The 21,487-nt window shown below is 33.5% G+C and overlaps 1 protein-coding gene across 19 annotated transcripts in view; it reads right to left on the bottom strand.

Annotated features, from left to right (window-relative positions):
* KIF21A (kinesin family member 21A) overlaps positions 1 to 21,487 on the bottom strand; it is a 184,417-nt gene that overhangs the window by 6,733 nt on the left and 156,197 nt on the right. For 3 of the 19 annotated variants that reach the window (XM_018047922.1, XM_018047926.1, XM_018047925.1), the window contains 10 exons: positions 19,895 to 20,106; positions 17,402 to 17,509; positions 16,074 to 16,202; positions 13,909 to 13,947; positions 13,236 to 13,250; positions 8,887 to 9,023; positions 7,173 to 7,353; positions 5,222 to 5,386; positions 2,759 to 2,876; positions 1,168 to 1,338 (listed from right to left, as the gene is read on the bottom strand). In XM_018047922.1, coding sequence (XP_017903411.1) covers positions 1,168 to 1,338; positions 2,759 to 2,876; positions 5,222 to 5,386; positions 7,173 to 7,353; positions 8,887 to 9,023; positions 13,236 to 13,250; positions 13,909 to 13,947; positions 16,074 to 16,202; positions 17,402 to 17,509; positions 19,895 to 20,106 — 1,275 coding nt within the window. The remainder of the gene's footprint in view (positions 1 to 1,167; positions 1,339 to 2,758; positions 2,877 to 5,221; positions 5,387 to 7,172; positions 7,354 to 8,886; positions 9,024 to 13,235; positions 13,251 to 13,908; positions 13,948 to 16,073; positions 16,203 to 17,401; positions 17,510 to 19,894; positions 20,107 to 21,487) is intronic. The other 16 variants (XM_018047929.1, XM_018047927.1, XM_018047923.1 and 13 more) reach the window with 11 other exon arrangements.

Genomic DNA, 21,487 nt, shown 5'->3' with positions numbered 1-21,487 from the left:
AGAGGAGCCTGGCAGGCTACAGTCCACAGGGTCGCAAAGGAGTCAGACACAACTTAGCGACTAAACAACAACAAACAATAATTATAAGCTCAGACCATATGACCACATTTTATGCATATATATATTCATATATATAATATAAAAGACATCCTAGAATGTATATCTATAAAAGAAAAGCTTTTGAGTGCAATGTATGTGCCTGTTGCCAGTTTTTTCTATTAACATTCATGCTACTTGTTCATTTTTTTTTTTCATCTGATTGTAAGCAGGAAAGTGTGAGCAACTGCAATACATACATACACACTCATACATTTATAAGAAAAAGCCTGAAATTGAGAACAAGTCTTCTGGGAATTAGGAAAAGCTACTGATATTTGATTATACTGAAAAACCACTTTAACCCAACTATCATTCTATACGAAATGAGAGAACCACCATTCTTGGATGTATGAAAATGAGATGAAGAATCATTTAGACTGCTTTGACCTTAGCAAAACTTGGTACTCTGTGGAATATGTGTGAAAGTATTGAAGTATTAGTTGTTCAGTCATGTCCAACTCTTTGCAATCCCATGGAAAGTAGCCCACCAGGCTTCTCCGTCCATGGAATTCTCCAGGCCAAGAATACTAGTGTGGGTTGCCATTCCCTTCTCCAGGGGATCTTCACAACCCAGGGATCAAACTTGGATCTCCTGCATTGAAGGCAGATTCTCTACCATCTGAGCCACCAGGGAAGCCCTTGGAATATGTGTACATAAAAACAAAACAAAATGAGAAACTGACTTCTTCACTTCAGGCCTGTATTTAGTAAACACATGCACAGGGCATGGAGGCCTGGCGTGCTGCGATTCATGGGGTCGCGAGGAGTCGGACACGACTGAGCGACTGAACTGAACTGAACTGAGCTGATGCACAGGGCAATCCCAGAGCTTCCAATTCTTATCAGAGTCTATTCTTCTCTTATCTACGAGATATCATTAAAGGTCTAATGTTGCCCTTTTCATAATTACTAACTCCGGTAGGTGATAATGAAACACTTTTTAAGAGAAAGCCCTGATTGATACCATCCCTAAATGTTGAAAATCTACATAGAGACTCTTTGTGTTCTTATTAGAATACTGATGACTTTGAAGTACCCACTCCATCTCATGAAAAGGTTTTTAATTACCTGTAGAAGATCTTTTTGAGCTAAATCCCATTTCTTGATTCCATTATCTCTGGACCCACTAAATAGGTTATCCCCATGTATGGTTAATGCTTCAATGCCATCATAATGAGGGGGCTCAAAATTGTGGGTGGGACTCACAGTTCCAAGGGCCCCTTCAGTTACATCAAACATCTAAATAAAAGCAAAATGAAAGTAGTCATCCTATTTAACTTACAAATAAGCACCTTAGGTATTCATTCATAGAAATACGTACACATGTATATTAACCAAATGTGACTTGTTATGAATATTTTACTAACAAAAATGACTTGCTTTGAGTGACTCAGGATGAACCTGAGCCCTAATTTTCACATGTCACATGCTTACATGTTTGTAACCTCTTAAGAAAGACAACCAATTTTTTCATGCGTAAGTATACAAATGATATGTTAAATAATAAAAAGGTTACATATAACAATCCAGTTGAAACTCAAATAAATGACATGATTGTTATTTAAACACAATCAGGCAGCTCTGCAATCTTGGTGGTTATCACAAATTCTCCAAAGCTGCTATTCAATTTCACTCCCTTCAGTTGCCCTCATTTCTCTTAACTACTGAACTTGCGAGTTTTTAAAAAGCCTAGTATAACCAAAAATAGACTTTCTGGACCACCCTTCCCCTCACAGTTACAAAAGTTTCCTTTTATTCTCAAGCATTCTCTTATCCTTCCCTTCTTTCCAAGATACTAAAGTGTACTTACTTTTTCTCAAGGTACACATCTTTGATCTGATCTGATTCTTTTTTGATCTGATTCACCAGTTACTATTACTTCACTCTTCACACTTTCCCTCTCCACTAAGCCCATTTTCTAACCATATAAACATGCTCAAGTCTACCAATACAAAATCCTCTTGCATTAACCATTCCATTTTCAAGTCATTAACCCACTTCTCATCGTAACAAAAGTTTCTAAAAGAAGATTACTTACAGTCTTTCTGTCTCTTTTTATTACTATATTCTCTTTTTGTTTCTGTTGGTCCTTACAGGATTCCCCAAGGCTGAGTCATATCAACCTCTCTCCTTTGGCCATATCAACTAGTCCTTAAACATCTGCTTCTATTTGAATGGTTCTGAAACATATGTGTCTAGTCATAACTTATCATGGACTTTGTACTTGCCTTTCAAATGGCATATTGGCTTACATGAAGAGGTCCTCTATTAGTATTTCAAATTTAACATCTCCAGAATCAAACTTTTCATCTTTCCTCATCTTATCTGCTACTGGCATAAAACAAACATGAAGACCATAATACGCTCAGTATAAAAGATGGGGGATGGTGACGATGAGCTTTAAGCATTAGTTGGATGACCGAGGTAAAAAAACGTCTTTAAAATCCCTCCCAACATATCCTCTATCAAAAAGTGAGAATACATTTTTAAATAAGATAAGAAAATCAGGAACTGAGTGAGGAAAAGATCAGGAAGAAAAAGTAAAGTCTAGAAATGAGAAAAAAGGACTGATTAAGAGAAAAGCATCCTAGGTACATCTGAATACTTCAAACTTATCATTTAATAGGAGAATATAATTCAACAGCTTTATTATACACACTTTGATGTAATGATCCTTGGAGCCAGTGATGATTAGATCTTGTCCATTAGAAATCCGATCTACAGTAAGACACATAACAGGGCCTAGATGTCCTGTTAACTTTCCTGTGGACTGAAACCTTTAAAAAGAAAGAAAAATAATTTTGTTTGAAAATATTTCTTAGTATGCTGAGGCTAAGTCTCAACAAAAATAACAGTCTTTGCTAAAACTGTTCTTTTTTGATTTAACTCCACCTCTATGCAACTATCCTCAAATTAAGAGTCAAAAAATAGCCAAACCAATTGATTCTCTGATGGAAGTTTAGGAATCCTAAATAAGTTATTCCAAAGTGACTGATGTCATTCAGATAGTAAAAAAAAAAAAAGCATCAAAAGTCCAAAAACTTGCTTAAGGCTAATTTTAACTCCAACCTAAGTCCAGATAAACCTTAATCTATTAAATGTCTCAACATGTTATAGACATATGATTGATTTATTAGCGTCAATTTTAAATTTGACTAAAACATTATGTCACTGATATAAATAGAAAATAACAATTTGAAGAAAGTAAGATTATTTTATTACACACACATATAGTATCATATACACACATATGTATATACATATATATATGCACACGTACATCATATGTACACACATACATATAGTATAATATAGTATACATATAGTATACAGAAAGTATACATATAGTATACAGAAAATATAGTCCATTTCATCAGTTATTACAAAGGTATTAAAATGGCCAGGGATATATATGACAGGTAGAAAAGTGTGATGTCCATTGTCAGGAGGTGGCAATGAACCTTTGTTTCATAATCCTACCTCAAATCAAGCTGCTGGAACACAGAGATATATCTGGCTTCTAGAATATTACTATTTCTTGTAACTCTTTTTTATAGTTAATTTGTTGAGATGAATCTGTATTTAATTATGTTGCTGAAAGCAAGCAAGTTTCAAAGGATCTAACTTTTCAGCTTCTAGAATATTACTATTTCTTGTAACTCTTTTTTATAGTTAATTTGTTGAGATGAATCTGTATTTAATTATGTTGCTGAAAGCAAGCAAGTTTCAAAGGATCTAACTTTTCAGCAGATAAGAAAGTGTAAAAATTTTTAGAAGCTGGTATCTTTTCTGCCTCATGTCATGATGCTGAGTATCTTCCTCCATGGTACTCTGAATACAAGCCAAGTTTAATATCTTTAAGAATAAACCTGGTTCTCATCACATTCCAAATTTTCTTAAACACTGTTTTCAATTTTCTACTTTTTAATCTCTAAAATGGTAGTCATGACTATGTTTCTTCTCTCTCTTCTCATTTATTTATCTATAAATTATGCTTATTATACTTTTTCAGCCAACCATTAAAATATTACAAGTAATAAATAGTTACCCTCAAAATTTCTAAAATAAATTTCCCTTTGATTTACCACTGACAAAGTGAAGTGAAAGTGAAGTCGCTCAGTCATGTCCGACTCTTTGCGACCCCATGGACTGTAGCCTATCAGGCTCCTCCGTCCATGGGATTTTCCAGGCAAGAGTGCTGGTGGATTGCCATTTCCTTCTCCAGGGGATCTTCCCGACCCAGAAATCGAACCCGGGTCTCCCGCATTGCAGGGAGACGCTTTACCATCTGAGCCACCAGGGAAGCCCACTGACAAAATCCTTCTAAATGGGATTATTACCTGAATTACCAACTTTATTCAGAATCTTGTAGTTGCCTATTTAGTGGCCTTTATTATCCATTACAAGATGAGTTCTGAGAAGATGGACATCAAATTTGTCTTGTGCAATCTATATCTCCAGTACCTACCATAGCATTGGTATAATGCCTGCCACAGTTGATGCTGAATAAATATTTGTTAACTAATAAATAAATATTCCCTTGTTGCCAACATTTTAAGAACTAGAAAAGAATCTAAAATAAACACTCAAATGAAGGATGAAAGCTCCTACTTCATGGCAAATAAAAATCAAATCAAAGATGTAATGCATGGTATTCTTTTTACTCACTTCATCTTCTTAATACTTCATCATATATACATATATAATTTTATATTCATAAAAATCCTGTGAAGATTTATGATCAAACTTTTAAGGTTTATAAATTGAAAATTTTGAAATATAAGATATATGTGATGTTACAAAAAAATAATTCTTTCAAAGGTACTGATGTAACTAGCATGAGAATCTTGTTCTCTTCTTAGTAAACAATACAACTTATTGACAAATATTAATAAAGTCTATTTTCTTTTTTTTCCCCAGCAATGGAGATTAAAAGAAAGAAAAATTTTGAGTGTGCTAATGAGGACAGAGGAGACATTTAGGGATGCTGAATCAAATAGAAAAATCTAGGATTTTATATCAACCTCTGGGGTTATATAAATTAGATTGCACCAGCACTAATATCAATGTGTGAAAATTGCGTTTGCCATATACAGGAAGTACATTTTCTTTAAAACTCTACCTTTTAAGATCCCACATTCTGACAGCATTTCCAGAGGCTGCATAGAGGAAAGTCCCAGTTGGGTTTAATGAAATTTGATTGATCTGGTTTTCCCCAGAAGGAATAGCAACTGTTCGGCTAGTACTTGCAGAACAAGCATCTCCAAGAGTAACCTGACCTGAAGACCTTAACAGAGACGAAACAAAGTAAGTCACAATTCTGGACAAGAGTTAGTCATAGAATTCCTTAAATGCCCAGGGAACGGACTGTAGGCAACATCCGTGTTCTTCACTGGATGCACTACATCTAGCATAGCACTTCACATGCACGTAGGTGGCACTAATAAATGAAAGTGCCACCTTTGTGCCACCTTTCATTTATCTTCATTGACAGATAAATGAAAAAAAAATGAATGAAGAAAATAAGATGACATGGCTTAAAACTCTTACTTTGCAAGTTATAACACTAGGAATTTGGGGGGGGCTCAATTAGTCACTGCGTCATGCGCAATCATGTTCGATTCTTTGCTACCCTATGGACGGTAGCCCGCCAGGTTCCTCTGTCCATGGAATTTTCCAGGCAAGAATACTGGAGTGGGTTGCCCTTTCCTACTCAAGGGGATCTTCCCAACCCAGGGACTGAACCCACGTCTCCTGCATCTCCTGCACCGAAAGACAGACTCTTTATCACAAAGCCACCTGGGTATCCAGGCTCTGGGCTCTATTAGAGATGACTTAAACATGATTCAGAAAAGACTAGATGACAAAGATAACAAAACTCAACAAATGATGTGTGAATGTGCTCAGTCGCTCAGTTGTGCCCAACTCTTTGTGACCCCACAGACTGTAGCCTGCCAGGCTCAACAAATGATACAGTGCCACAAAGTTAATTAATTTCCCTGCAGCTTGCAGAAGTCCACCGAGGAACAAACCAATATTTCTTTCATATATAAGATATGACCCTTTGAGTAAGAGTTTTTGTATACTTTAACCCAATCATATATGGACTGTTTACTATGTGGAAAAGACTTAAACATGATTTATTTCCTCAGCTAAATTCTAAACAGCAAATATATTTTTCAATTTTGAATCATTTTATTAGCTAACTTCTAAAAAATCAAGTTAAAATCAACATTTTCAAATGATTTTAATGAGTCAACTGGATTGGTAAATTTCTAAGATAGTGTTTTTTCCTACAAAATTTCCCTCAAGAGACTTGTATTTAGCATAGTAAATACTTAGTAGTTTCAACATATAAAATAGCATTTAAGTGTTAATAATCTTCACTCTACAAATTAGTAAAAATTAACCATCCTTAAGCTCCTTTCTCTTATTTAAACCAATAGAATTCACCTTTTAATTAAAATTTTAATTATGTGAAACAGTTCATTAATCTTATGGGAAAAAGAATCATTATTTGCTGTACGTTTTAAAGACATATATAATAACAGATGCAGAAAATAAACTCATTTTCCAATTGTCCAGTCTACAATTATGAAACACAGGCTAACATCAAATCAGTGTATCTTAAGAAAAACACTCCTCAATTATTCAGTTATTTAATAGATGTTAACAGAATTTTGCAAGTACTTCCTAATGGTCTATAATGGTGATTTCAGCCATTTTCCAAGGAGTGGCATTCATTTGAAACAACTAATGTAAATCATTTTACTACATCAAGTAATAATGAAAATTCAACTCCTTAGTTTTGGGGAAGAAGGAAATATGAAATGTGTATTGAGTCACAAATTAAATATGACTTCTCCTTTTCTGTTTAACATTAAACTATTGTATTTTATTTTCTCAATATTTTTTCACCTTATGTTATATACATTCTTATTGTAAACATTTTAATATTCTTTGCAAGTGGGCAGGTATAAATAAACAAATATGCATATATAGACCTATCTTTTCTTATATTTTATAAACAAGAACTATTTGCCCCTTATGGTATTTGTCTCTAAGTTACTTACGTCAGCGTTCGAACACACTTTGCTGAATCTCTGATATCCCACACCTTAATATAAGATGTTGACACAGTGAAGACCAAACTTGTATAATTACAATATTTTACAGATACTACATTGTTGGGATGACCTCCCAGTGACATTATCTCCTGCCCAGTCACCAGATTCCATACTTTACAAGTACGATCTAAAAGCAAATAAAAAAGAGGAAATATTGTCAATAAGAACTAAAATAGATTCTCTTAGCAATAACAATTTCTCTCCTATGAGAAAAAATGAGATAAGAAAATGGTAATTATTTAATTAACTTGCAATAGCATCCCAACTCTATCCTTGACACTTCGCAGCAGGTTCAAGGGCCAAGTAGGTATAAGGATTAGATGAAAGCTAGGATATCTGGTGTATGTATCAAGTGGTATTAAAGAATAATTATACAAAATTTTTAAATAGACATATTGATAGCCTTATTTCAAATTGCCCCTGAATTTAAAATGGCCATTCCAAATCAGCCTCTTCAAAATATTTTGTTTTGATACTCTCTTACCTTCTCACAACACTCCACACGCAGAACTACATACACATTTCTTTTCCAGAGATCGCTAATTGACTTCATTAACACAATCATACACATGATCATTAAACTATTCTATTCAAGACTTTGCCTTTCTGACATAAGTATCTAATTATCCTGGAGAAATACATTTAATTTGAGTTATTAGAAAATTATACTTTTACAGAGCAATTTTTTTTAAATTGGGGAATTGCTTGCTATTATTTACAAGTGCTGACAAGATTTTTCCCTTTATCTTGTAATATCCTTAAATGCTAAAAGGCTTTAACTAGCTTCCCAAATTCCTGCACATGTTTCCTTCTCATCTTTCCAGCCTCATTATCCACTACTACTACATATATTCTACTTTTCAAGCCAACTGGATTTAGTTTCCAAAACCATCTACCTCCATGTCTCTGCTTACACTGCTCTCTAATCTTGGTTGCCAATTTTTATTTGCCAATATCCAAACAATCCAGTAAGGTTCACCCTAAGTGCCTCCTCATCAAAGCCTTCCTTCACAGTTTAGCATAATCTCTTTCTCTTCTGAAACCCCAAATATTTAGGTATAACTCTTTAAATCATTTATAGTTAATTTCTAGTTGCCTGCAAGTGCAGGTTTGGTGATGCGCTGACCTAGGTTTCTAATCCTGGCTCTTCCACTTATTAGCTAAGCTTTTCTGGAAAAATCATTTAATTCCTGGAATCTTCAGCTTCTTGACCTGTAAAATGAGGATGCCACATTGGCGTTGTTGTGAGAATTAAATGAGGTAAAATTTACACAGTGGCTAATATAGTTTCAGACACTTATTAAGTGCTCAAGAAATGGTGGTTGCTACCCATTTTATTCTTTTACCACACTGTACATTGTAATGGCCTTTTATGGATTTTTATACAGCCTGCATTACTAAGCTCAGGGCATTGCATGCATTAGGTGCTCAATTACCAAATCAAGATGTATTCCTTCACCATTCTATTCACATAAAATCAACAGAGATTTTACTTTCTTCTCAACTATGTAATGATTTTATATTTTATATAATTCAGCAGTTGAACAATATCATCTTTCAGATTCTTATGAGTCTTAAGCAGCTTGAAATTTTTCAAAACCTGTTAAATGTAATCATTAAAAAGGTCTGCTAAATAATCACATGACACAACTATTAGCACCTTTTGATCCAGTGAAAAGAAGATCATCAGTAGAATCCACACAGAGCACAGCTTTTGTATGCCCTTCAGCTATGTGAATACACTGAAGTGGAGAAGTTCTGATTCCTTTTGAAGCTGGAAACGGGTTGATTATGCCCCTGAGGTGGGGGAAAAATAAGATTTTTTTCAGTAGCTATATCATGAAACTATTTTTTATTTCTCTGACTTTAAGAAGTTGTTCTAAATAATTGGTACTATATAAAAACCAGAGTCGGACACGACTGAGCAACTAAACTGAACTGAAAAACCAGATTGCTCCTTGTCTTTTCTTAAAGCAAAGGGACAAAGTGTGAAATTATAATAGTAGTGATGAAGTACATCAACTATTTAGGAATCTAGCAGCTGTATTCTGCAAAGAGCGAAGTCAACAATACCTTTGAATTTTCTCACTAACAATTTTATCCCTTCAAAGTTTAATGAAGTAATATTGGGAGCTATTCAAATATAGTAAATTATGAAAAAGAAGATGTATTAATGATGGAAAACTGGAAGATGTAACTATCACACTGGAATTCTATGTCAAAAAAAGACATTTTAAGGATGGTATAATACATATTACCTAAAATACTAAGAAAGCAGATTTCAAACAAATTTGAAGAAATATAAAAATGATTGCATAAATTGAAATCTAAAGGGAGAATGGCTCAAAAATAAAAAAAAAAAAGCTTTTAAAATTCTAACAATCTCAAAGATTTTTTTAAAAAGCATAAGATATTAAAAGAATAGTGATGCTCTTTAGAGCTTTCTCCTGTTTAATATTTTTTGAATTTCTGCTTTATGCCAGTGGACTATGAACTGTGGAAATGTAAAGTTTATCCAAACACTGTCCCTATCCTAAAGGAATTTAAGACAGAATCTGAATTGAAATAATTGTATTGGAAAGACTAAAAATGAGAGTGAATTAAGAAAAAAAAATACATATATATATAAGTTAGACGTATCTTTGCTCAGAGCAGGAAGAAAAGTTATGCTGAAATATGTCTATTTTATGGGCTTCCCAGGAGGCATCAGCAGTAAAGAACCTGCCAATGCAGGATATATGAGAGATGCGAGTTCAATCCTTGGGTCAGGAAGATCCTCTGGAGGAGGGCATGACAACCCTCTCCAGTATTCTTGCCTGGATAATCCCACGGACAGAGGAGCCTGGAAAGCTACAGTCCATAAGGTCACAAAGAGCCAGACATGACTGAAGTGACTTAGCACACATGCACGTGTGTCCGTTATGTAAGACAGATGGCCTAATATTGGAACAGATTCAGAGAGAAAGCTGTCTGTATCCACATTCTTGATGAATGAGAACAACTTTTAAGATGCCAGGGACAGAAATAATTCAGAAGAAATGTGAGCCCAACATAAGTTAGAACTGACAATGAACATTCAATGAGTTCAACTATTTCTATTTTTAAATTATTATATCACAAGATTTTGAAAGTATATACCATTGTGGAGGCAAAAATCATTGTTGGTATGCTAAGAGAATCAGTAAAAGGGAGAAAATATGTAGATCCAATATTCCAGAAAGGAGAAAAAAAAAAGTGGATTTCAGAAATTACAGATGGGTAAAACTTGTTGAGTTTCATAGAGGGAACCATTACTTCATGGAAAATAGATGGGGAAACAGTGGAAACAGTGTCAGACTTTATTTTGGGGGGCTCCAAAATCACTGCAGATGGTGACTGCAGCCATGAAATTAAAAGATGCTTACTCCTTGGAAGAAAAGTTATGACCAACCTAGATAGCATATTCAAAAGCAGAAACATTACTTTGCCGACTAAGGTCTGTCTAGTCAAGGCTATGGTTTTTCCTGTGGTCATGTATGGATGTGAGAGTTGGACTGTGAAGAAGGCTGAGCACCGAAGAATTGATGCTTTTGAAGTGTGGTGTTGGAGAAGACTCTTGAGAGTCCCTTGGACTGCAAGGAGATCCAACCAGTCCATTCTGAAGGAGATCAGCCCTGGGATTTCTTTGGAAGGAATGATGCTAAAGCTGAAACTCCAGTACTTTGGCCACCTCATGTGAAGAGTTGACTCATTGGAAAAGACTCTGATGCTGGGAGGGATTGGGGGCAGGAGGAGAAGGGGACGACAGAAGATGAGATGGCTGGATGGCATCACTGACTCGATGGACGTGAATCTGAGTAAACTCCAGGAGTTGGTGATGGACAGAGAGGCCTGGCATGCTGCGATTCATGGGGTCGCAAAGAATCAGACACGACTGAGCGACTGAACTGAACTGAACTGAACTGACTATTAAATAAATAATTACAAAAATTACAAACACCTAACTGCTCATGAGTAAGCGATAGCATCTCATGAGGAGTTTTTTTTTTTTTTGTAAAATTAATAGGCAGCAAACTAGGGTAATGTCATATTCATAATGTATATCGATTCCAATAAAGTCCATACAAAAAGCTTTTCAAGTGATATCCCTACATTCATGGTGGGTGAGTTTGAAATTGTTGTAGTAAGGTAGTTCCAGCAGTGGCGGTAAAATTACCCCTAGAATCAATGTTCCTCTCAATCTGGAAAAAGGTCTTCAATATCTAGTCAGTCTTTCCACTGAACTGAAGACAGATATGGCATGCTTTCTAAATTGACATATTAACGAGCTATATTGTCTAGAAAATTATTCCCAAAATCTGTTTAAGTATGTACTTAGCACTAAAACATTCACTGGATAAAATTTAAACATGAAATTTAAGTTGAAGATAGAACAGAATGCTCCAAGTAGGAAAGGGGCTTAATTAGATTTTAAAAGCTAAAGAAATTTGTTTATTGAATACAAGATTAATGAATCAACAATGTGTGATTCCTCTAACACTATTTTCAGTAACTTCTGAAATATAAGTAAATATTTCAGGAGAAAGAAATCAATAGAACTACTATACTCTGCCAAGGCTACATCTAGAATGAAGTGGAATTCTAGAGGCCACATTTTAAAAAGAGCTTTGAAAAACCTGGAAATTTTCCAAAACAGTAGAAACAAAAAGAAGGATCTGCAGACTATACCACATTAGAAACAGATTAAATTTATTGAGCTGATAAAAGAACTTTCATTGGAGAGACCATACAAAGGTACTAAATATTTAAAGAGCTGTCATATGCATGTAGAAAAGATGTACTGGATTAATGCTAGTATAGCTCAAGAGGGCTGATGACAGACCAATGAACAAACTATTTAAAGAGGTAATAAATTAGGCTCAGGATTAAGGAATATTTATTTTTAGGATTTAGGTTATAATGATTTCAAAAAGTAAAGGGAGTTTCTCAGCAGAAATAAGACCAGGAACATGGATGGATCACATAGATCATCCATCACATGGATGAATAACTACAAAATCCAAAGTATTATTTGTATATACACATTAATTTGAGATCCTTGAAATTAATGCTCAGTAATTTGTGGGTTATCTAAAAATTTAACAGATTGAAATAGAAATGGTAGCAAAACCTCCTCAAAAGTCTAAAACTGGATTTTGAAATCCTATTATGTGGAGTTTACAGTTATGAACTGAAGCCATCAAATTTTAACTGTTGCTTCAGATGTTGAAAAGTTATGATCTAATGCATAGTCTATTGCTATAATACTTACTTCCAAAACACTACATATATATGTATGTATATTTTAACAAGCTGATTATAAATAAAAGAATTCATTTTAACAAGCTTAGAGCTGCTTTGACCTGTGCAAATGCAGACTAAATGACACAAATCATCCTAAGAAAAAAGTTAAAACAGTACCCTTGGTTATTTAACACTATGTCTCCAAAGATTTCCTTCCTTAAAATTACTATCTTTATCCTAAGAATCTACATATGTTCCCTTGATGACTTAACATTCAACACAATTCTGCCATATGAAAGGCTGTAAAATTACAAAGGTAAGTATCTGCTTTCAATAATGTATGTATGGCACGCCTTAGAGACCAGGATGTCTCTTTTTCATTCTTATGTATTTTATTTATTCAGACTTCTGAAGAAAATAATTTCAACATTAAATATAATATTATATTCATTAGATACTGAAAAATACTCTCAAATATTCAGAATATTGGGGTTAATTTTTATAGCCTTTACCTGATACAAAAGATAATATTAATAGAAAAAAATAGTAATTGGAAACATAAATCAAAGGTATTTGTTTATTAAAAATCTATTTACATTATGAAATATATAACTCAACTTTAATATTGCAAACCTATACAACAGATCTGATGTGAAAGGGAAAAAAATGCTTTTTGGTCCATGAAAAACCAGTAAAGTCTTGTAATACTGTAAATGATATTGATTTCCTCTCCCTTCCCCTGCCTACCTTCTGGAGGATCTACTGATGATCAGGAAAATGGTCATGAAACATGGGAAAGTAGTGCAAAGAGAAAGAAGGAGACAAATTGATTAGTAAGAACAGGAAATGAAAGGAAAAAAAGAGAAGTTAAGGGTCCAAAAAATCCATAACATGAAAAAATGCAACATTATTTTAAAAACAGCATCTAAAATGCTTAAAATATTATGTTTTAAAAATTCTTTACTGTCTATATTTTATGTACCACAGTATACTTTTTTCCCCTAGCATACCTATTGTTTTAAAATCACAGAGCTTGCCATAAAATTTTATTTAAAATCAATAAATCAACATGAAAAAATACCTTATTCACTTCCTACACTTTGAGGTGGAAAAAATGTCTGATGAAGAGCAAACCTTGACGTTAATTTTCATAAAACTTCATTTCTTTTAAATAAAAGTTTTAGATTATAGACAGAATACGAATGGCACAAGTTTGTATACTATTATATTAAAAAAGCTTGCCATTACCTTGAAAGCTATGACTTCATAAAAGTATATTAAAATTAATGTTTAAAAATATTAGTGCATTTTTATGGCTTACAAGTTATGAGTGCAACAAAAATGAGACTTGTTTAAAGTTTCTTGGAGGGCATTTTAGAACATCAATGAAATGTCAGAACGTAGGAAAGATAGAAAGTACCTGTGTACCTCCGACAGAGAGGAATCACTTTCATCAGACCTACAGTGAAAGAGTTAGAATTATGAGGAAAAAGAAAACAGATGTCAACAGGTAAAGACACTGAGACTGAACGGATTCAGTACTATGAATAACAGAAATACAGCAAACATTTCCTTTATAGTGCATTCCTTTTCTATCTGCGCAGAATGTCAGCAAATTCATTGATAGCCAAATTAGTTAAAATTTTGTGCTTATGTTTGCTTCCAAAATTTTTTTTGGTGGGGACTTTCTATTACTGATCCACAGAACCTAATCTACTCTCACTTTCTAAAATACAGGCCCTGAAAAGGAACAGCATCAAGCCAGTGAAATACATCACCTCAAGACTCTAATTTGACTAGTAATAGAAATCTTTTCTGTCTCAATAGTCATTAATGAATTTTATTCCTCTTGATAATTACTTTATATTTAGACTCTTCATGCAGAAGTTGCACAAATACATCATATGTATACATGGAAAGCAAATCATTCAAAATTTAATAACCTTGGATTTTAATTCATCTCAAAAACATGGAGTTCTTCTGACTAGGCAGTCCCCTAGTAATAGTTAGGAGGTTTTACTGAAATTTAAAAATAGATGAGCTACTCTTGTCAGCCTTAACCTGAAACCTCCAGGACTGACAATAAGTCTAGTTACTATGAAAATCTATTTAGCTTGTATTATTATATAATATCTTGGGTTGACCACCAAGTTGATTTGGGCTTTCCCATAACGTCTTATGAAAAATTCCCAAACAAACTTTTTGGTCATTCTAATACTTGGGAAGAATGGTGATAAAGTGATTATGTAATACTGCATATTATATAATCAGAAACAATGTGTAGGACCTAATTCTATCTGGTAAAATATGCTAGTCTCAAAAAGGAGCCCAAAGAAAGTGATTCAAAAGTTAGGTGAGATTTTTGAAAGTGTAGTCAGTTATTCTAAATTTTACTTTATAGAGATGACAACAGAGTCAAATGATTGGTAGCTCATAAACAATTTCAGAAAATATGGAACTATGATTAGATTGTCAAGATTATCAAAAGACTGACACAAAAATTTTATGACTTTGAATGCAAGGGAGAGTAATTCTTCATATTGCTTGTGAAAATGGACTTCCTAAAGACATTCTTAATGTTCTACTCTTTCTCAATTAAATAAGAGATAGGATTTAACAATAACAATGTTCTCTTTTAAATATTTTTTTAAAAAGCCTATCTAGATCATTTTAAAGGACATGTCTGCATCTACTGCTAAAACTATATTAAAATCTAATAAAAATGTATCCATAAATTAAGTAGATTAAACAATCTTTCAAAATGATGATGTGCTTACGTACATAGAGCCATTTAGCATGACCTAAACACGCCAGATGGATCTTAAACAATACCTTATAAATTTCAGAAACTGATATATACAGGGAGATTATACCATAAAAGACAAAGAACTGGTGTGGGATACTGAATATCTAGTATGTATATTATCCACAATGTTATCATTCAAACTCAAAGCAGAGAAGTCAGTTAATAAATACCTTACGGCAACACTGTTAGTAGGAAATTCTTGCAAAAGAGATTCTGGCTCAATGTGGGAATATTTTTTCACTTCAAATTTAATGAAAATTATATTTTCCATCCCTCTCCAACTTCTCTTCCCCAACAACCCAGAGTTCTATGTTCTCCACCCATCAAAGTACTCTTTTACCCAAACACATATGACAATGGTTTTAGAAGATGATACATGCACCAAAAGTAAAATAATTTGCCTCTTTTCAGTGCAGGCTATCTGGATTAGAGGCTTTTATGGGCTCAATAAAGCTGAAGAATCCCAAGAAATTTAAACTTCAAGTGATCTCAAAGATTTTCAATTCTAATTTACTTGTTAAAAAACAAAAAGCAAGACAAATGTGGAAGTACAGCAATGCAAATCAATAGCAGGGAATAATGTTCAGCAGGAAAATAAATTTCTCTAATTTTGTCTGTATGGTTCATTTTCCATTGGAAAAATACATGAAATATGGGAAGAGTTTACAAGTCAGACTCCATCTCCCACACAGAGAGAGGCTAAATGTTTTTTGCAGACTGTATTGAAAGGTTCAGAATATTATAACAAATAATTGGGGCTCTTTTACTTAATGACTTACTTATCCTGCTGAACTGATGTGTTTCCCTGAGAAACAGTAAGACGATTAAAAACATTCAGCTCATTACGGGGCCGGCTTGGTGGGGAAGGAGGAGGTGAAAGACTAGCCTCTGAGGTTCCAGAATCTGAGCTACAAGAAAAAAAGAACATTACATAGGTGGCTTTAATTGGCTTTAATTTGTTAGAAATGTTATAAGAAACATGCTTTTATTTCTTAAAAAAGCTTTTCATTATAGAATTCCTTCCTTTCATCCTCTCTTCCTTCTCCAAACAATTTCATTGAAATTTTTTTCCACTGAATTTTGTCACATTGGCCACATGATGGCACTAAATAAAATGTCTGCTAAAATCTGAAGTCAGTATAAATAAAGCAAACCAAATTTAAAATTATACTATTTGAGAGTTGAGACCAAGTTGTTCACTTTACAGTTGGGGAAACAGACCCTGAGAGTTTAAGAAGAATTTGTCTATTCAGCTGATTTATTCATTTATTTTTAAATTACAAATTTGTCCTATCCCCTACCTCCTGCTTATAATTACGACATTCAATTCAGTAGAAACAGGTAAATTTCATCTCTAAATACAGGAAGAAGGTTAATTAGAAGAGTAATTTCCATGATATTCAAGTCAGCTAAACCAGTAGTCAAAGTAGAGAGTGTGCATGTTGGTACAAGGGAGGAGGAAGGTATAAGATCATCTTTGCAGGTACAGAAAATATATGAAAGCTTCTTTTTATAATTATTTTTATGTTAAAGAAATTTGCTTTACCAGTACTGATATCTAGATTAGCATTGATATTCCTACTCAAGACCATGTCAGGGATCTACCTGCTATATGTAGCTCCTGAGGTGGCCTAAGGGAGCTCTCACTATGCCATAGAGTAGAAAGGTGACAGTGGTTCTAACCCATTTAAAACTTTCTGTCTGTTGTGTTATTGTGATTTACAAATGTCCAGGTAAGTGGATCATCAGATTATATTCTGTACTGTTAAGTAAGCTAACCCTTACAAAACATACAAATAGCTATTAAAATAGTTTAACAAAAAAAAATTGAGGATAGTTATCAATTTAAACATAAAAGAACAGAAATAAAATGGCACAATGGCACATATCTTCTAATACTAGATTTTTGTTAATCACTTTAAAGAGGTGAAATCAATGTCAGTTTTATCAACTAACAGTCAAAATTAATTTCAAACTTTTCTATAAGACCAAGTCACAATCCCAGAGTAAGCCTGAATATGGAAAATAATTTCACCATTGTCCCGTAGCATCTAAGGGCATCAGACATTTCACATAATCTAGTAGACAAAGAGCGTGAATAGCTTACTGTTTTTGTTCCTTTGCCTTTGATTTTTCTGCTTTCTCATATGCCTTTCTCCTTGTTATAGGGGAAGGCTCTGGTAGCTTTTTTTCTGACATGGATGACTGCCTGGAACTAAGAGAGAAGAAGATTCTTCAACTGTCTAATTTTAAATACATACACATAATTTTGGCAGATGTTCAATTTTTAATAGATTAACACCTGGAATTTGAGAAAGATTATTTGGAAATGAAACAGAACTAGGATAGGAAAATGTCACAAATTATTTTAAATTGATGGGATCTTGACAATTGTATATTTTAATTTTTAAATTGGTAATCTTGTCAAATATACATGACCATTATCTTTGAATATAAACATAAATGCTATATTGCCAAATAGCTAAAATAATATTTTTCACTTTAAATACAAGTGTTTAAAAACATAAGTGTATAAGTTTAGTTAGAATTGCTTCAGTTGAGGGAAAATTGTCTTTACAGTTTTGCAAGAACAAAAAGATTAGAATATCAGAGTATGAGAAACAATGAGATTTAATGAATTAATATTTACACACTCACAAAAGAATACTACAGGTGATCACAAAGAACCCACAATTATTTTAGTTAACTAGTGTTTAAGCATTAGCTATATAAATTTTAGTACTAAAAATACCATTGTTTTATTATAGACTTTAAATGTTGAGTAGTGGCTATGTAATTAATAATTTAAGACTATGATTTCTGTGCATAGTGGTAATGAATTTTAATTGAAAAAATGAACTTTTTAAATGAAAAAATGATCTTTGACTAGTTATATTAGTAAGAAAAGAAAAAAAAAACACTAAGGAATTAGCAAGTGGGATCCCTAGAATGGGCTTACAATGATTCCTATTTGAGAGTGAAAACTAAATATAATTAAACTTTATGTGCCTATTTTAATTAGAGGAAAACATATTTTAGAAGTTCTGCATTATTTGAATCATAAGGCCTACTTAAGTAAATCATTTTACTTCATGCAATGGAAGTCATGTACTAATGAGTTATAAGAGTCACTGTACCAAGCAAATGACCAACTGTTAAATTTGTACAGAGCTATACAAGCATCTTAATTTATGAAAACTTGATAATAAATCATGTGAAGAGACAGTGTCTAAAAGATATTTTCTACAACCTGTCATGAATGATACATTTTTAAAACGGGGGGGCTGGGGCGGGGGCTGGGGGAAGGCAACAAGGAGGTATTACCTGCATTCTGGAATCCGGGTCATAGATTTAGTCTTGAAGTTCCAAAAGTCTCTATTCATCTGATAGACTAAATGCTGAACACATAGGAGTCTCTAAAATCTGTTCTCAGCTCTATATCACTACCTTCACCAAAAGCATTTTTTCTACTGTTATCAAAAAAGCACCGAAGCCATAAGCTATACTGGTTAGCAATCTCTAGTAGCAAATCCAATTATTAATTACATAAGTCACCTCAAGCACATGCAGGATAGCTCTGTCATCATTAATTTTGGAACTAAAGGTAGCAGATGGGCTTATTGAATGGAAGACAATGAAAATATCGGATGAAGAAAGTTATGGGAAACAGATATTCAGGTTGGGGTGGGAAGTTTGTTATATTTTATATTTACAGAGTCATATAGTGTATACCACTTTTTGGCAATATTTCTCAATGCAGTGATGCGCTCATCCAATATATCATTTGCAAGATCATATTTGAGAATTACTTTGAAATAAGGCATTAAAAATCTTTACCAAGTGAACGATTGATATAATTTTAATGTAACTAAGAAAAGACATATACCCAAACACATGCCGGCCTATGTAGGGAAATCTTTGTTCTCAAGATAATAATGAAAAATTTCTAAATAAGATTTATTTTGAAAGGAATGTTTTTTGTTAAGATTATCATCGAGGAGAGAGGAAACAGTCCCTCCTTCACATCTTTAATAACACAGTATTTACACTTTGTGTGTACACTCATCCCAGACGTACAATGTACTTCAAGGCAAAGAATTAGGAAGCTGCAAAATGTATTGTTTTTAACTGGTATTTGTACTTTTCTTCAACAGTTTCAGCCAAGGTTTATTATCCTGATCAGGCTCTTAGAACTAGGGTTTAACACAATTAAGAGCAAATTTAAAAGTCTTTTAAAGCTTCTGTTTATATAGTACTTTTATAGTTATAACTTTAATTTAGGTGTTTCTAAATAAATTTTGCCTGTAATTTATAGCTCAGCCTTTATAAAAATTATAATCTTTAAGGAAGACTCTAAAAGTTAAATATCAGACAAACAATTCAACAAAGAACATCTCATTTAAATTATTTTGAATGTGCAAAAATTAGGGGATACAACACCTAACAGAAATTACTTGGAAAACTAGAGATCTTATTTACATAAATTTTTAAAAATAGAAATAAGAAATTAGTAACATGCATAATATATATATATTTTTTTTCTTTTTTTTTTAAAGAAAAGGCAAAAGAAAGGAAGTTAGTGTAGCTGGGCCAGACTTACATGCTGCCTATCTTAGAAGGGAAGCCAGATGGGGGAGGGAGCTCTTTTTCCCTAGCAGAAGTACTTGTCTCTGTATTCATTCCAATCTCTTGCCCTTCTGCAACAGGTGTAAGAGGGCCAGGCAAGGAGGCATCTCCTGTACTAGTGTCTGAAGCTAGTTCACTGCTATCTGCATACAGCAATTCCATTTGAGTGGTGGTTCTCCTTCGGGCCTAGTCAGAGAAGGGAAGGAAAAGCAATCATATGCAAACTTCTGCAGAGAAGATGATTAGGCAATAGAGATTTAATATTAGTTTGAAATAGGTAAAACATTCAGTGTGTCTTCCTTAGCAAGTGTGTCAAACACAATATGTAAGATAGTGACAAGCCAGAGATACAGCCAGCTGAGAACTTTAGAGGTCATAATAATAGCTAATGTTTGTATTATACTTATTGTATGCCAGAAATTCTAAATAATTTACTATATTAGCATATACTATTATTATCCCAATTCACAATATGAGAGAATTAAAGTACAGGATAGCTCAGTCCAAAGTCAAACAGCTAGTAAATGGCAAAGTCAGATTCAAAACCAGACAGTCTGCCTCAATATTATTATGTTATCCTGATACTAATGGCCAGCTTTCTCATTATATCATTTTAGGAAAAAAAAAAAAGAAGGAATAAAGAAATTAAACCAAAAGATAGTTGCAGTGGCATTCAACTAAATTCTGTTCTTTCCCAGGCTTAGATGACTTATTTAATATACATTTTAATATATATTATATAATATATAAATTTATTTAATATAAATTTAAATTTTACATATCAATTTTTACATCTGTTTCTCTATTTTTATGACCCTGCTCCCCTGATGCCCTAACTGACTGTTTAATCTCCCTGATGGATATCCAACACCAGTCCATATCAGTTTTTGGCAGCATGGTAAGGCAGGTGAAGTTTATTTTATTTATTTAAGCACTCCCTTCCATACTCCTAAAAAAAACAAAGAGACTACCTTGTTGTTAATACTTAGAGCTGGCTATTATCACTAATATATTAAAAGATAATCAAAGTGTTTACCAGATTATAAACCTCTAAATGGTAGACACCCTGTTTTATTCAACTTTATATGGCTTGCATTTAATGTAGTTCTGGTACAAGTCTATTTAAGATATATAATCAATTTCATTTCTTTAATGAGTGAAAAATAAACAATATTCGATCCTTTTAGGCATCTATGGGCTTCCCTAGTGGCTCAGACAGTAAAGAATCTGCCTGCAGTGCAGGAGACCGGGGTTTGATCCCTAGGTCAGGAAGATCCTCTGGAGAAGGAAATGGCTACTCACTCCAGTGTTCTTGCCTGGAGAATTTCATGGACAGAGAAGCCTGGAAGGCTACAGTCCATGGGGTCACAAAGAGTCAGACATGACTGAGCGACTAACACTAGGCATCCATGCAGTACCAAAGGAGTGATAGATATTACCAGAAAACTTGGAAAAAGGAAGCCTTGTAGGCCAGCTTTTCACCGTATCAGTTTTCCCTATTGCCAACTGAATCATTTTCATGGGAATTCCTAATCACAGTGGTTTTTTTAAGGAGATGACCTTCAGG

The sequence above is a fragment of the Capra hircus genome, chromosome 5 (genome assembly GCF_001704415.2).
Source record: "Capra hircus breed San Clemente chromosome 5, ASM170441v1, whole genome shotgun sequence".
Taxonomy (NCBI): domain Eukaryota; kingdom Metazoa; phylum Chordata; class Mammalia; order Artiodactyla; family Bovidae; genus Capra; species Capra hircus.
The sequence above is the reverse complement of the archived record's forward strand: the minus strand, read 5'-3'. Positions and strand labels throughout refer to the sequence as shown.